This window comes from Leopardus geoffroyi, chromosome A2 (genome assembly GCF_018350155.1).
Source record: "Leopardus geoffroyi isolate Oge1 chromosome A2, O.geoffroyi_Oge1_pat1.0, whole genome shotgun sequence".
Classification (NCBI taxonomy): Eukaryota; Metazoa; Chordata; class Mammalia; order Carnivora; family Felidae; genus Leopardus; species Leopardus geoffroyi.
In genome coordinates, this window is record NC_059331.1 from 5,624,058 (window position 1) to 5,640,773 (window position 16,716).

General features: G+C 52.9%; 1 protein-coding gene across 1 annotated transcript; it reads right to left on the minus strand.

The window, feature by feature from the left end:
• Positions 1 to 4,563: 4,563 nt before the first annotated feature.
• ANGPTL4 (angiopoietin like 4) lies at positions 4,564 to 12,866 on the minus strand. Its single transcript, XM_045491816.1, has 7 exons — positions 10,579 to 12,866; positions 10,269 to 10,379; positions 10,010 to 10,127; positions 7,677 to 7,790; positions 7,213 to 7,308; positions 6,835 to 7,116; positions 4,564 to 5,227 (listed from the first exon to the last, which is right to left on the minus strand). The coding sequence occupies exons 1-7, from the start codon at positions 10,918 to 10,920 to the stop codon at positions 5,046 to 5,048; spliced, it is 1,245 nt and encodes a 414-aa protein (XP_045347772.1). The 5' UTR covers positions 10,921 to 12,866; the 3' UTR covers positions 4,564 to 5,045.
• Positions 12,867 to 16,716: the final 3,850 nt, after the last annotated feature.

Here is a 16,716-nt window from a genome sequence, read left to right on the forward strand (position 1 = left end):
TGGCCCCTCCCAGGCTTTGTCGGCACACTCCTGGGTGGCTGGCTTGAAGAGCACATTCCTGCTCAAACCCCCTCCCGCCCCCACTTCACCATCCCCACTTCCTGCCCAAATGCTGCAGACAGGGGGCGCTATGCACTGATTCCCCCAGCGAGCTTCACTTTCTGATGACGTCACTAGGCTTTTGATGTCACTGTGTCCTCTTCCTGGAATGTCCTCTCCCTCCCCCACCTTCTTGGTGGAATTTTCATCCTTCTTTGAAAATTGCCTGAAAAGTCAGCTTCACCCTGAAGCTTTTTCTCCGGTCTGAGTCAGGGTCCCTTCTCCTGCCCCCCCCCCCCGCCCCCCCCAGCATAGCTCAGAGTGATAATAGTATTTGTAATGACGACTGATGTTTACATTGTGTGCTCACTACTAGCCAGACGCTGTCTGGACTGCTTTTCATTTACTGCTGCATGAAATCCTCACAGCACCAGGAGAAGAGAAAGGGGTGGGAATGGGAGGGTGGGGTACCAGTGCCCCCCCCCCTCCCATTTTCCAGATGCAGGAGCTGAGGCCACCAAGCTTTAGTACACAGTCTCTAGTCAACCAGGAGAATGATGTCGCTGAAGAGCTGAATGGGTCTGGATTCACATCCTGGCTCTTGTTTGGTTCCCAGTCATGGTGGTGGTTCTTTGTGTTGTTCCTGGAGACGGAAGAGAGGAGGAGAAGGGACAGTTTGTGGGGGGGGGGGGGGGGGGGGATGAGCTTTCTTGGCAGAGCTTGAGAATTGAAATGGCATAGGTGGGGGAACCCCCTCCCCTGCCAACCTCCACGGACGGGACTTCCCACCAGTTCCAACCACAACGGGCTCAGGGGAGACTCTGCAAGCCCGCCTGGTACAGGACACCCCCAGACAAGGAGCCTGGAGGGGGTCTGGCCTCCAGCTGAGGAGTTCATCACCCGTACTCAGCCAGGGCCCCACGGAAGTTACTGTGTCCCAGCATCATCCAGGAAGAGTCACAGGAGAAGAAAGTCACAGACTTTTCTTCTACCAAAAGAGGCCCCCTACTACCTTAGGAGCGCTTAGGAGGCGTATTAGAAAGATATATTCCCCTGTTAAAACAGCAGCTAAGGGACACCTGGGTGGCTCAGTCGATTAAGTGTCTGAAGTTTCCGACCCTTGATCTCAGTGTTGTGAGTTCAAGCCCCATGCTGGGTGTGAAGCCTACTTAAAAACAAAAACAAAAACAACAAACGAACAACACACACACACACACACACACACACACACACACACACACAGCAGCTGGGCCCTCAGGACACAGACAGATGTTGCCTTTCCCTAACATGTGTCCTGGAGATAAGGCATCACACATTCCAAGCCGTAAGATAGGAGTGACAATTGTAGGCAGTGCATTAAATAGCATTGACCCACATGCTGAGAAAGTCTTCACTTTTTCCCAGTTTTGAAGTATTTTATCATCTATCAAAGAGAAAGTCTTCTTTCTTGCTCATCTATCCATCTTGAACAGTTTTCTAGCCCCATCTCCCCTTTTTATACAGAGCCCCGAGGCAGGCTGAGAGCCTTCAGAAGGCAACAGGATCTGGCTAGAATTTTCTTGCCCACATTTTACTGTGAAGTTTTAAAAACACGTAGAAACATGGAAAGAACTGTACAGAGAATACCTAGATTCCACTATTAACATTTTGCTTTATTATACACCCATCTGTCTATCCAACCAGCCATCATCTTATTTTTTGATGCATTTCAAAGAAAGTTGAAACTTTGGAGGACTCTAATGTATAGCATGGTGATTTTAGTTAGTACTTGAAAGTTGCTAAGAGAGGAGACATTAAATGTTCTCACCACAGGGGTGCCTGGGGGGCTCAGTCAGTCGAGCATCCAACTCTTGATTTTGGCTCAGGTCACGATTTCATGCTTCTGTGAGTTTGAGCCCCACATCTGGCCCCGTGCTGGCAGTATGGAGCCTTCTTGCGATTCTCTCCCCCGCCCCCCCCCCACCTTCTCCTCCCGTGCTCTTTCTCTCTCTCTCTCCCAACAAATAAACAAAATAAATAAATGTTCTTACAACAACAACAAAAAGAAAGAAAGAAAGAAAGAAAGAAAGAAAGAGAACTACGTGATGTGATGGAAGTGTTAGCTACCACTAGGGCGGTAATCATTTCACAATATATAGGTGTATGAAATCAACACATTGTACACCTTAAACTTACACAATATCATATGTCAGTTGTATCTAAAAAAGCTGGGGAAAAAATGAAAGAAAGTTGAATACATTAGTCTACTTCCCCTTGTAAACACTTCAGCATGCATGTCATCGACTCGAGTTCAATATTTGTTTATGGCTCTTTTTGTGTTTTCTTCTTCTAAGGTGAAAATTACATACAATGCAATATAGGTCTTCAGTGTCCATTCACAGAGACAAAGGCGTACGGCGGAGTAACCCGTCTCTAGGAAGGCTCAGAACGTCACCATCACCGGGGAAGGCTGCCTCATGCCCACTTCACAGTCAAATCCCGCCCATTTTTCCAGTGTCAACCACTATTTGTATTTTTCCCCCCACTCAAAAGTGCCTCCCTTTGGACCATCAATTACAGGCCAAACTGTCTGTGATAGGAAGGGCTTTGAAGGTAAGCTTGGTGAGAGCAGGAATCTTTCTGTTCACTAGGATTTAGTTGCCAAGCACTTACTACAAGGGTTTGGCATGTAGTAAGAACTCTATAAATATGAGTTGAATTTCTATACGTATTTTTACGTACATAAGGCCAACTTTTAAAAAAAGCCAACTTAGGGGCACCTGGGTGGTTCAGTCAGTTAGGCCTCTCTCTCTCTTTTTTTTTTTTAAGCTTATTTATTTACTTTGAGAGAGAGAGAGAGCAGGGGAGGGGCAGAGAGAGACAATTCGAGAGAATTCCAAGCAGGCTCCACACCGTCAGCACAGAGCCCGATGTGGGGCTCGAACTCATGAACTGTGAGACCATGACCTGAGTCAAAACCAAGAGTTGGATGCTTTTTTAAATTTTTTTATTTACATTTATTTATTTATTTTTGAGAGACAGAGAGGGACAGAGCACAAGTGGGGGAGAGAGAGAGGGAGACACAGAATCCCAAGCAGGCTCCAGGCTCTGAGCTGTCAGCACAGAGCCCGACGCGGGGCTCGAACTCACAAACCGTGAGATCACGACCTGAGCCAAAGTCGGACGCTTAACTGACGGAGCTACCCAGGCGCCCCCCAAGAGTTGGATGCTTAACCAACCGAGCCACCAGGCCTCTGTGCGGGCTGTGCAGAGCCTGCTTGGGATTCTCTCTCTCTCTCTCTCTCTCTCTGCCCCTCCCCCTCTCAAAATAAATGAACATTTTTGAAAAATAAAAAATAAATAAAAGAGCCAACTTAAAGGAAAACTTTGGCTGATGTGGCAAAAAATGTAAAGAATCTACCCAAAGCACTGCTTTCGTGTAAACACTAGAACTATACTGGCCAATATGGTGGTCATTAGCCTCTTGGCTACTGAGCCCTTGCAATATGGCCAGTCCGAATTAAGATGTGTCATAAACGTAAACACTGGCTTCCAAAGCCTTAGTACAAAAAACAACCAGTGTCAAATATCTCATTAATGACTTGTGTATCACTCACATGTTGAAATGATAATATTTTGGTTACATTGGGCTTGATAAAAATACATTTCTAAAATTAATTTCATCTGTTTCTTTTTTTTTTCTCCCTTTTTTTAAATGTGACTATTAGAAAAAAAATTAAAATGCATGACTCACATTATGTTTCTATCAGATGGCTGGGTGCTAAACAGTTCATTGTGATTCACATGCATTAAGTATGATGAAGAAGGCGTTCTCGGGGCGCCCGCATGGCTCAGTCAAACATCCAGCTGTTGATTTTGGCTCAGGTCACCGTCTCAGGGTTTCGTGGGTTGGTGCCCTGCGTCAGACTCTGCGCTGACGGGAACGCAGCCTGCTTGGGATTTCCCTCTCTCCCTCTCTCTCTGCCTCCCCCCGCTGCTCATGCTCTAGCTCTCTCAAAATAAATAAATAAATAGATAAACTTAAAAAAAGGGGGGGGGCGGGGTTCTCATTTTCTCTATTACCTGCTTCCAGAAGGACTGAATGAGGGTCTTGGTTTTTGAAAAACAAGAATTGAGATCCACATCGTGAAATAATAAATGGAGGAAATTGAAATCAGTTGTAGGACCAATCGGCATTGTCCTCGAGGGACCTGGGAGTGTTCACCCTCTACCCTGGGAACATATTTATGTGCACTTTGAAACTGCCCACTTTTAAATTTTTTTTTTTTTTTTCCAACGTTTATTTATTTTTGGGACAGAGAGAGACAGAGCATGAACGGGGGAGGGGCAGAGAGAGAGGGAGACACAGAATCGGAAACAGGCTCCAGGCTCTGAGCCATCAGCCCAGAGCCGGATGCGGGGCTCGAACTCACGGACCGTGAGATCGTGACCTGGCTGAAGTCGGACGCTTAACCGACTGCGCCACCCAGGCGCCCCAGAAACTGCCCACTTTTAAAACAAACCGAAGGACACAGGAGAACGAAATGTGCTGAGGTTGCTTTTATTGCAAGAATTTGGTGAGCTCCACCCGGATGTCATTGGCACCGGCTCATCCCACAGCACCCACACGCGAGAGCACCGTGAGGGCACTGGGGGCCCACGGGAGCCCTGGTCCCCCAGCCAGTCAATGTGACTGAATCCGCCGTCGAGGGCTGGCTCGGCGGCCCCCGAGTGGTCCCTCTGTGTCCTCGACTCCTTAGGCGGGCAAGGAGCGGGCCTCACTGCCCCTCCGTCTCACGCTTCCTGGCTCTGTGCCCTGCAACCCTGTAGCTCTGCCCTCAGAGGGTATCACCTGCACCCCGCCACTCAGAAAGGGGGCATCTCCAGTCGTGAGCATCTTCTCTGTCCGTGAGGCTCCAGATGGCCCCCGTCTCGAGCCCCTGCCTGAGCAGGGAGTGGCCACACGCTGGGCCAGAGTCAAAGTCACTGTTGTCTACGAGCCTGAGAGCCAGGCCCCAGTGGGGAGGCTAGGAGGCTGCTTCAGCCGCTGTCGGCTGGATCAGCATTGTGGTGGCCTGCAGCGGGTAGTAGCGGCCCCTCCAGGTCTTCCAGAAGATGCCCTTCTTACGCTGCTGCCGCTGGTGTGGGATGGAACGGAAGTACTGTCCATTAAGGTTGGAATGGCCACAGGTGCCAAACCACCAGCCACCTGCCGGGGTCAGAGGAAAAGGAACTGGTCAGGCTGGGGTCCCTGGGCCTCCACGGAGGCTGGGACCGAGAGGCGGCTGGGTGTTGGACTGCACAAACTTTTTATTTGTTTTTTAATCTGTATTTTTGAGAGAGACAGAGCGTGAGCAGGGGAGGGGCAGAGAGAGAGGGAGACACAGAATCCGAAGCAGGCTCCAGGCCCTGAGCTGTCAGCACAGAGCCCGATGCGGGGCTCGAGCTCACGAACCGTGAGATCATGACCTGAGCTGAAGTCGGACGCTCAACCGACTGAACCACCCAGGAGCCCCGGACTTTATAAACTTCAGAGGGGAAGACTTTTCTAGTGATGGTCACACGACGTCCTGAGGGACCCCAGGCTGTGACAAAGGAGTTTCAGGGGCTCTGGACCCCTTCCCGGTAACTACAGCTTTTGTGTCTGTGACTGTGACGAGTTACTGTTCTGTACCTGACACGTGGGAAACGTTTATTAAAGACTTTCTGGCGTGCCTGGGTGGCTCAGTCGGTTAGTGTCTGACTCTTGATTTCAGCTCAGGTCATGATCTCAGGGTTCGTGAGTTTGGGCCCCACATCTACACTGACAGTGTGGAGACTGCTTGGGATTCTCAGTCTCCCTTTCTCTCTCTGCTCCTCCCCTGCACATTCTCTCTCTCTCTCTCTCTCTCTCTCTCAAACTTAAATATTAAAAAAAAGACTTTCTGGGGCGCCTGGGTGGCGCAGTCGGTTGAGCGTCCGACTTCAGCCAGGTCACGATCTCGCGGTCTGTGAGTTCGAGCCCCGCGTCAGGCTCTGGGCTGATGGCTCAGAGCCTGGAGCCTGTTTCCGATTCTGTGTCTCCCTCTCTCTCTGCCCCTCCCCCGCTCATGCTCTGTCTCTCTCTGTCCCAAAAATAAATAAACGTTGAAAAAAAAAAAAAAAAGACTTTCTATGATCATCGTCCATTTCTTCAACTTATATTTGATCAAACCATATAAAATTACTAGTATTCCATCATTTTTTGACCCACCAAAAAGCAATGTCATATGTTTCACTTTACAGAGCCTGGGTTCTGCCTCCAATTTCATTACAACAGGGTCGGGGGGCCTGGGTGGTCAATCAGTTAAGCACCTGACTCTTGACTTCAGCTCAGGTCGTGATCTCATGGTTCATGAGTTCTGGCCCTGGGTCAGGCTCTGAGCTGACAGCAAGGAGCCTGCTTGGTATTCTCTCTCCCTCTCTCTCTGCTCCCCCCCCCCCCACTTGCTCTCTCTCTCGCTCTCAAAATAAATAAACTAAAAAACAAAAACAAAAGCCAACACAGGGTTTATCTTGGTGGCTGGGCCACATGCCGGCCACTATCCCACAAATGTCATCTCAAGGTAATCCTAAGGAGTGGGCATTGTGGTCATACCCAGTTTAAAGACGGGGAAACCGAAGGTGAGACAGGGTAATAAGTCAGTTGCCCAAAGACACACAGGAAGTTAGGAGAAAGGGGGGCAGAGAACGGACGGCATTTGGCACTGAAGGCAGGACAGGGAAACACAGAGGCAGAGAGAGGAGGTCTCGACCTCGTGGTGCGAGGCAGGACAGGGAGGCACAGAGCTTGCTCACCGGAGAGGCTCTTGGCACAGTTCTTGTCCCCACGGAGGTCGTGGTCTTGATCCCAAGTGGAGAAGGGCAGGGAGAGGCCATTGGGTGCCACAGTGGTAGCACCCAGTTCACTGGCCACGGGAGCTGTGAGCTGCAGGCTGTAGGCTGTGTCCTCACCACCCAGATAGACGGGGAACTGCAGAGACTCAGCATTGCCCTCCCAGTCCTGCAACTGCACAGCCAGGCGGCTGCCGCGGTCCCCCGTGATGCGGTGAACCTTCTCCAGGCCCAGCCAGAACTCACCTACAGGGGAGAGAGAGGCCCATCGGTGAGTCAGACCCACCTCCTCGCCCCCTCCTCCCCTCTCTGCCTCCGGCCCCCCGGGCTGGAAACACCCACCTTGGGGGTCTCCGAAGCCAGCCTTGTAAGCTTCCCAGGGCTGGTTAAAGTCCACGGAGCCATCCTGGCGCCTCTGAATTACAGTCCAGCCTCCATCTGCCCAGAGAGGTGCAATGCCATCAGGAGGCCGCTTTTTGCAGGGGACCCCGACTTCCCATCTGGCTCTCAAACCCTAAACTGCCTCCAAACCCAGAGAGGGCCAAGGTCTTCTCATTCACCCCAGCAGGACTAGAGGAAGGTGGTTAAAGGTGGGCTGGCCAACGTGCAAGGGGCTCAGCCTAGACATTGTCCCAAGGCCCCAGGAGGGAGGAGAGGAGGGAGGGAGCGTTAGAAATCTAGGAAGTTTCTCTAGGTCCACTGAACCTGGCTCAACCCTGGGTGGTGGCGGGGAGCTGCATTTGATTGGAATGGCAATAGGGCCCATGACAGGATGCAGGGCACCCCAGCGGGCCAGCGCATCCTACCTGAGGTCATCTTGCAGTTAACCAGGAAGGGTGGGGACCCCTGGGGCTGGATCTGGAACAGTCCACTTTGCCGCTCTCCCTCTTCATACAGCTCTTGGCAGTCCCTGGGCAGCCCTGAAGGGCAGGCAAAGAGAGGGGCGGGGAGACTGAAGCAGGAGGGGCCTCAGGAAACAGGCATGTTAGGGGCTGGGCAGTGGGTGACAGGGGACATGAGGGGGTAATCCTGGGTTCACAGCATCCCCTGTCCTGGATGGCCCCTGAGCCACCCACCATCCTTCCTCCTCCCACACTGCATTCTCACCTCAGGCCACACAGCCAGCCTTGTATCACACACCCTCCTGCCACAGGGACTTTGCACATGCCCGTCTCTATGCCTGCACATGCCAGTCACATGCCAGAGAGATCTTCCCTCAGGACTTTCTTGCCTCATTCTAAAGATCCCAGCTTCTAGAAGGGATGCCTTCCCTGACCCCCAGACCAGGCCAGGCTCCCAAAAGAAGCATCGGGGACTTCCTGCCCACAACACTGGAGTCATCCAGCGGTCTCTCCGCCACTGAATGAGGATTCCATGGGGCCAGGGACAGAGTGGCTCTTTGCCCACAGTCTGGCACCAGTGCCCAGGTTAATCCTGGCCCACAGCAGGTGTTTAATAAAGACTGGAGGCATGAGGGATTGAGAAGCCGGGCCAGGGTGGAGAAGATAGGAGTGGGGCTGAGCAGAAGCGCTCTGTTGGGGGGTGGGGGGCGCTCTGCATGAGGCTTGCAAGGCCAGGGGCCCCACCTGGGATCCCAGGTAAAGGGGAAGGCAGGACTAAGGAACCTAGGAGGAAGACAAGGGAGGGAAAGAGTTGGGAGGGATGGCTGGGCTGTGCCCAAAGGCTGTGAAGTCCCCGCCCCCAGTCGAGCCTGGAAAGTAGGGAAAAGGTCGCCCGGGGGAGGGGAAGTCCGCGCTGAAGGGTGGGGGTAAGGGGGATGGGGGCGGGCCCAGAGTGACTGGAGACATTTTCCGGCCCCGGGAGCAGCTCCCCTTTCCCCTACTTTCCTCCCTTCCAATCGGGGGACGGCACCCGGCCAAACCACCAATGTGGCTTCCATTAGAAGGAGCTGTTTGTCTCTCCAGCTCTGAACCTTCCCCTACTTGGCAGGGCTGAGCCCCAGGTCTGGGAGTCCCCAAACCCACGCATCCCCCACCGTCACATCCCCCAGCCCGGACCCACGCCTGCTGGCAAGCTCCAAAGCCCCTCAAGGCGCAGGGGCAGGGAGGGGGGGTTGGGACGATGTATGGACCCTTACAGGCCCGGTGAGGGAAGGAGGAAGAGTGGGGGAGGGCAGGGGGAGGGGCAGCCTTCAAGACTAGGGAGCCTGCAGCCGGCAGCCGGCAGCCAGACCCAGGGTGTGGAAGGGGGAATCCGAACTTTTACCCAGTTGGCTGCACACAGCCCCGGATGCCAGGCGGGGTGATGGGGTAGGAGGACTACAGGGAAGCCAGCCGGGTCTGGAGCCCCGAACTAAGGGTGGGGACAGAGACACCAGGAGCTGTGAGCCTGTGTCAGACACACGGAGACATGCTGGGGGGGGGGGGGAGGGGGACGGGCAGGAGGTCTGGGGCGATCTGGGATGCACAATGAAGGACCCAGAGCTTGTGCTGATGGCAAAGGCTCATTCTCTGCAGGAATCAGGGTGATCAGGGACTTCGGGGACCAAGAGGGGAGTGAGGCACCAGGTGTGGGGGGCAGGAGCCCTGGATTTGTTAGAGATGCAAAAGCGAGTGGTGTGTCTGGCCAGGGAGATGGGGGTTACCTGCCTCCTAGAGCTATGCTCCAAGATACCATTGGGGGGGGGGAGCCCCAGCTCAGAATCCCCCTCCCAGGAAGCCATCGCTCTTCACCGTCAGAACTCCAGGCTCCATAGCTGGCACCCTCCTGTCCACCAGTGTGCCCTCAGAGAAGGTTCCAACAACCGTCAGGAAGGCGTCTCTGACCTGCACCGCCCCCTTCCCCACACCCATGCAGCTCAAGTCCCTCCTGGACCCTCTTAAAGACCCCAAGCCCTGCTCCAGTTAGCGGCCAGCAGGGCTCCGGGGAATGCCACTGGCTTGCCAGGAAGAAGGGTGGGGTGGCCTACCTGGTCAGGGTCAGGGATGATGAGATGGGATGTGCCCTCATCAGCCCTTTACCAGAAACTAGTGAGCCCACAGGAACCCAGGGCCAGGTGGACAGGACAAGGAAGGGGACAGGAGTGGTGTGTGTGTGTGTGTGTGTGTGTGTGTGTGTGGTGGTGGTGGTGGTTGGGGGGAAGGAATTGCCAGAGGACAGCAGAGGGCTGGACACTCACTGTGCAGGCGGCTGATATTGTGAGCAGGGCCAACAAGCTGTGCCATTTTGGGTAGCCTCTTCTTCCTGCCAGGCTTGGCCATCCTGTGGCCCAGGTGCATGGGGGCCAGGAGGCTCACCTGGACAGGACAGGAGGGGGATGTCAGGTCTGGCTGGCTCCGGCCCCTCAACTTGCCTGGCTCTAGGTCCACCCCCCCCCCCCCCCCCGCCCCCGGACGAGCTTCGGCCTCCCTCCCAACCCCGGGGCAAGCATCAGGCACCTGGCTCTGCAGATTCTGGATTTTCAGGTGCTGCTTCTCCAGGTGCCGCTGCTGCTGGGCCACCTTGTGGAAGAGTTGCTCAATCCTGCCGTTCTGGGTCTTGAGCTGAGTCTGGGAGAGCGTGCGCACAGCACCGCGGTGAGGACCCGGCCTTCTGCGGCCAGCCTCTCCATTCATCGTCACTCGTCTCTGGCCTTCCAGCTCTCCCTCCCGAGAGACCCGGGCAGGGGAGCCCAGGGAGTCCCGGATGCGTCCCCCTCCCGCCCACACTGTCCGAGACCCGCAGGGGGGGCAGCGGGAGCCCACGTACCTGCAGGCTGCCGAGGGTCTCGGGGGCAGCCTCGCCACCGGGGCCCAGACCCTCGGGCGCGCGCGGGGGCGCGGCGGACCCCCCGGACTCCTTGCAGGCCGCCCCGCACGCGCGCAGACGCCGCTCCAGCGCGCCCAGCCGCCCCTGGGTGCGCTCCACGTGCTCGCGCAGCCCGTGGCCCAGCTGCAGGAGCCCGTGCGCCAGCACGTTCACCTCGTCCCAGGACGCGAAGCGCGGCGGCTCGGGAGGCTCGGCGGGCGCCGCGCGGCCCTGCGCGCTCAGCAGCCCGGCGGTGGCGGCGCACAGCACCAAGGCTGCCGAGGCCGTCGGCGCACCGCGCATCCTTCCGGGTGGCGGGAGCGCAAGGCGGAGGCGCGGGCTGGAGAGTCGAGGGCTGGCGACGCGGGCGTCCTGGCGGAGACTCACTGGCGTTCAGAAGCCGCAAGGATGGCTCCGATCACAGCCGCCAGCCTTTGGGGCTTGGCTAGTCCCCGCGACGCCCCCTTTTTATAAGCCCGCGGAGAGAGGGAAAGGGGAGCCTCGGAGGCGGGGCGCAGGGAGTGCCGGGGGCGGGGCGTGCGGCCGGGGGTAGGGTTGTGGGAGCCAGCGGCCGGGGAGTTGGGGAGGGGGGGCGCCCTCGGGGTGCAAAACTCTGGCTCCCCCAGCAGGCCCTGGAGCGTCTCCTCTGCGGACCGTGGAAGACGTGACCCTCACGGGGGCCCCCTTCCAAACACCGGAATCCCAAACCCTTCACGCTGCACCCGCCGCGCTCAGCGGTACCCGTGACCCCCCACCCCCCTCCCCGAGTCAAAAGCTGGAGAGAGAGACGAATAAGAAAGGGCCCCGGTGCGCTGAGTCCAGTCAGGCCGGGCATGCCCGGGACACCTGAAACATCCCCGGCCCCGGAGACTTCTCGGAGAGCAGCTCGCGACCAGGCTGGACGACCAGGGAGACGACTCTGGGCTCCCACGCTCCTTCCCGCTCAAGGATTCGTCACTGCAGATGAGTTTGTCGGATCCCCTGACGTCCGTCATCCCGCTTCCCACAACTGACTGCCCCTTCGGGGTGGCTCCCGGTCTATCTTGTTCAGACTCCAGCTCACGGCTCACTCCCCTGCTTGCCCCCCACCCCCACCCAGGGTCTGCAGTGTCGTGAGCCTTTTCCTGTATCAAAGCAGAAACCTCAGAACAGGAAGAGGTGATACACGGAAAGAAGGGCTCCTAACTCCTCATTCATTTATTCACTCATTCAACAAACAGCCCCTCTGTTCTGTAAGAGAGAGCCCGACACTCTGAGCCTGGGGTAGGGGCAAACTTGGAACAAAGGAAGAACTGAGGCTGTGGGGCCGACCATGTTCATTCCAAAAGGCTAAGCATTCGCTTAACAGACGTTGACTAAATTCCTCCCCTCCCTCCTGTCCTGCTCCACTATACTCTGTCGGGAAATTGAGGCTGGCAAAGAAAAACTTGCCTGCCAGGAAGAACCCCCAGGCAGGTTGGCTTGGCACACGGGCGAGAAGAACAGAGTTGACTCAGCAGGGCTCAGAGCCAGCTCAGTCTCTGGAATCTGAAACTGCATGCCCCGGGGCTGACGTGCGGGTCACCACTCATAAGCTTGGCCCCGGCCGGGCTGGATGCCAGGACGGCTGATCCCTGCAGCAGTGACAGGCAGATGGGAAGGGCGGCAAGGAAAACCTCTGCATGGAGTAGGTCCAGACAGCCACCATCTGCCCTGGCAGCCCGCCTGTCCACCCCCGACACCCTGGCCTCTCTCTGAGGCGGTGACATAACTCTCAGGGTGTGCTCTTTTCTTCCGTGGCTTCTTGCCCTGAAAGAAATGATCAGTTACCTTCTCAACCTGACGGCCTTTTCTCTCCACTCACTTTTCAGGGGCTTCTTCCTTTGTGCCATGTTTCACAGGACACGGAACCCGCCAGAAGCTTTTAGAGGCACCTGATGTGAACATGGCCCAGAAGAAATTTTCCAGGGACCCGGAGCTGGCTCTGGATTGCATTCTAAAAACTGTTCTGGGCTGCCTGGGTGGCTCAGTCGGTTGAGTGACCGACTTCTGCTCAGGTCATGATCTCACGATTTGTGGGTTCGAGCCCCGCATCGGACTCTGTGCTGACAGCTCAGAGCCTGGAGCCTGCTTCGGATTCGGTGTCTCTGTCTTTCTCTTCCCCTCTCCCCCCCCTCTCCCCCCATCTCTCAAAAATAAATAAATATATTAAAAAAATTTTTTTTTTAATAATAAATAAAAACTGTTCTGTGGAACATACTCTCTGACCCAGCAGTGATACTGTTGCTCTGATCAGTTGTTTCTTTTTTTAAGCTTACTTATTTATTTTGAGAGAGAGAGAGCATTCTAAGCAGGTTCTGAGGTATCTGCAAAGAGCCTGACATGAGGGTCGATCCCACAAACCGTGAGATCATGACCTGAGCTGAGGTTGGACACTTAACGCACTGAGCCATCGAGGTGCCCCCTGGCTCAGGTCTTGATCTCAGGGTTGTGAGCTGGGGCCCACACTGGGCATGGAGGCTGCTTTAAAGAACAAAAAAAAAAGGAAGAAAAAGAAGTGTCTTTCCATCTGTGTCTCTAGAACCCCAGTTAGTAGGGGCCCCTCAGTCCCTCTTCACTAATCCCCAAGCATTGGGTCTCCTGGTGGGTGAGTCAGGAAGGGTTGATCTGTTAGCAGACAGGCTGCTTAGGATAGAAATAGCGAACACCTACCGTGTCCTTCATTTATGCCGAGTATTATGCTTTGCCCTAAAGTGATTATATGTTCGCTTAATCCTAATAGCAACGCCAAATGAGTTGGGAACTCTTATTCCACTTTATAGATGAGGACTACATAAAAGAGAGATTAAGTGCTTGGTCAAATTCTCACAATTATCCAGACAGAGCTAGGATTTGAACCCGGGCTAGCCGACTCTCAACTGTGCTCTTGGCAGCAATGACACTCTGCCTTTGTCCCTAGTAGCTCTGCCTTTGCCTCCTGATATCCATGCTTTTCTAGACGTCCCCCCTCTGGTGTAGGCGATAGGATATTATTGAGACGATGGTGTGTGCGACTTCCTAGGTTAGATCATAAAGAACACGTAGCTTCTGTCTTGTTCTTTTTTTTTTTTTTAATTTTTTTTTTTAACGTTTATTTATTTTTGAGACAGAGAGAGACAGAGCATGAACAGGGGAGGGGCAGAGAGAGAGGGAGACACAGAATCGGAAACAGGCTCCAGGCTCTGAGCCATCAGCCCAGAACCCGATGCGGGGCTTGAACTCACGGACCGCGAGATCATGACCTGGCTGAAGTCGGACGCTTAACTGACTGCGCCACCCAGGCGCCCCTTTTTTTTTTTTTTTTTTTTTGTAAATTTTTAAATTTTGAAATCATTTCAACTTACAGAAATGTTGCAAGAAGACGTCATGGGCATCCTGTATACTCTTCATAGAGATTCACCAATTGTCAACTTGTTCCACTAAGTTTATTGTTCTATCTATAAATTCCATGTACATATAGATACAGATATGTAACATACACACTATGTGTGTGTATATATATGTATATACATACATACATATATGTATATATGTATACATATATATATGTATGTATATACATATATATACACACACATAGTGTGTATATACATATATATACACACACACAAATATTTTGAGAGATGCATATAACAAACCTTTATGGAGACATATAATATACACGTTTATCTGTAGAGAGCTACATATGTATATATATAACATAAACAGAGACATATAATGCACATATATAATACACATATATGTAGGGATGTATTCCTATACACAGATATATGTATAACACAAACTCCACATGTATATGGAGAGAGTCACCTGCACCACAACACTGTTTGCAACGTCAGGAAATGTGACCTTGACACCTTGCCATCATCTAATCTATAGTCCATATTCCACCATATCCTTTACAGCTGTGTTTTCCACCGGGATCCCATCCAGGATCATGCACAGCATTTTATTTCTGTCCCTTTAGCTCCCCTTAATCTGGAACGGCGCCAGGGTCCTTCTCTGTCCTTCACAGCATCGACATTTTTGAAGTGTACACACCAGTTATTTATAGAATATCCCTCACTTGCATTTGTCTGATGTTTCCTCCCGATTAGACTTTTTTTTTTTGACAGCAATATTTTGTCCTTCTCTGTGCCTAGCAGGAGGCCCGTGATGTCTCTCTGCCCCTTATTGGCACTGTTAATTGTGATTTTTAAAAATTTGTTTATTTTCAGAGTGCCTGGGTGGCTCAGTTGGCTAAGCGTCCAACTTCGGCTCAAGTCATGATCTCGCGGTCCGTGAGTTCGAGCCCCGCGTCGGGCTCTGTGCTGACAGCTCGGGGCCTGGAGCCTGCTTCGGATTCTGTGTCTCCCTCTCTCTCTGCCCCTCCTCCGCTCATGCTCTGTCTCTCTCAAAAATAAATAAACATTACAAAATTTTTTAAAAATTTTGTTTATGTTTAAATGTTTATTTATTTATATTTATTTTTTTTTACAGTTTATTTATTTATTTATTTGAGAGAGTCAGAGAAAGCACAAGCAGGGGGAGCAGCAGAAAGAAGGGGAGAGAGAATCCCAAGCAGGGCCCAAACTCAGGAATCCTGAGATCATGACCTGAACCCAAATGAAGAGTCGGCCACTCAACCGACTGAGCCTCCCAGGGGCCCCTGAATGTTTATTTGTTGTTTTTTTTTTTTTTTTTTTTTTAACGTTTATTTATTTTTGAGACAGAGAAAGACAGAGCATGAACGGGGGAGGGTCAGAGAGAGGGAGACACAGAATCCGAACAGGCCCCAGGCTCCGAGCTGTCAGCACAGAGCCCGACGTGGGGCTCGAACTCACGGACCGTGAGATCATGACCTGAGCCGAAGTCGGCCGCTTAACCGACTGAGCCACCCAGGCGCCCCTATTTGTTTTTGAGAGAAAGACAGAGCGTGAGCGGGGAAGGGGCAGAGACAGAGAGGGGGACAGAGGAACTGAAGCAGGCTCTGTGCCGACAGCATAGAGTCCAATGTGAGGCTCGAACTCACGAACCATGAGATCATGACCTGAGCCCAAGCTGGGCACTCAACCTGCTGAGCCACCCAGCGGCCTCCCAGGTTTGTTTTTTTATTGAGGTATAATTGACGTATAACCTTATCGGAGTTTCAGGTGTGCAACACCATGATTCCATATTTGTATCTATTGTGAAATGGTCACCACGGTAAACTGATTACCATCCGTCACTCTACATAGTTATAAAACTTTTTTGTTCTGGCGATGAGAACTTTTAAGATCTACTCTCTTAGCAGCTTTCAAATATGCGCTACAGTATTATTAACTATACTCACCTTGCAGCACCTTATATCCCCAGGATTTATTTATTTTATAACTAATTTATTCTAAAACGGAAAGTTTCCTCTAATTGTGATTATTTTAACCACTTAATTTTTCTAACTTTACTTATTTATTTTGAGAGAGAGAGAGAGAGTACACGCGTGGGCAGAGAGAGAGAGGGAGAGAGAGAATCCAAGCAGGCTCTGCGCCATCAGCACAGAGCCCGACGTGGGATTCAAACTCATAAACTGTGAGATCATGACCTGAGCCAAAATCGAGAGTCAGATGCTTAACCCACTGAGCCACCCAGGAACCACTTAACCATTTAATTTTAATACTGGATGGTCAGTCGTGGGGGAAGCATGAGAACCAAGGAGAGCCCAGAAAAGGGAGCAGTCCCATCGGGCAAGGCTTCCTGGGGCAGAGGCCCGGAAGCTGACGATAGTAAGATCAACCCGATGGGAGACGGTAAGGAATGAATGACCCAGATTGGAGGAAGAGTGTGAAAAATGCACTATAGCCTGGGACACGTGCCCAATCCGTCCCAGATGAGCCCAGAGGGACACGGACCCCACCAAGGGAGGTTGCTGGCCTGTGTCCGGGAAATGACCCCCACCACCTCTAGCCCCTGTTCATGCCCTTTCCTGCCAGCCTCTAGTCATATCCAGATCACCAGGAAAGGTCAGCCAGAGGGCAGCCGGCTCAGAGGCTCAGGGAAAAAAGGATGAGTCAGATTGTGGGCTGGGTCCCCAGAAAGGGCTGGGGCAGATTGCACCCTGCCTCA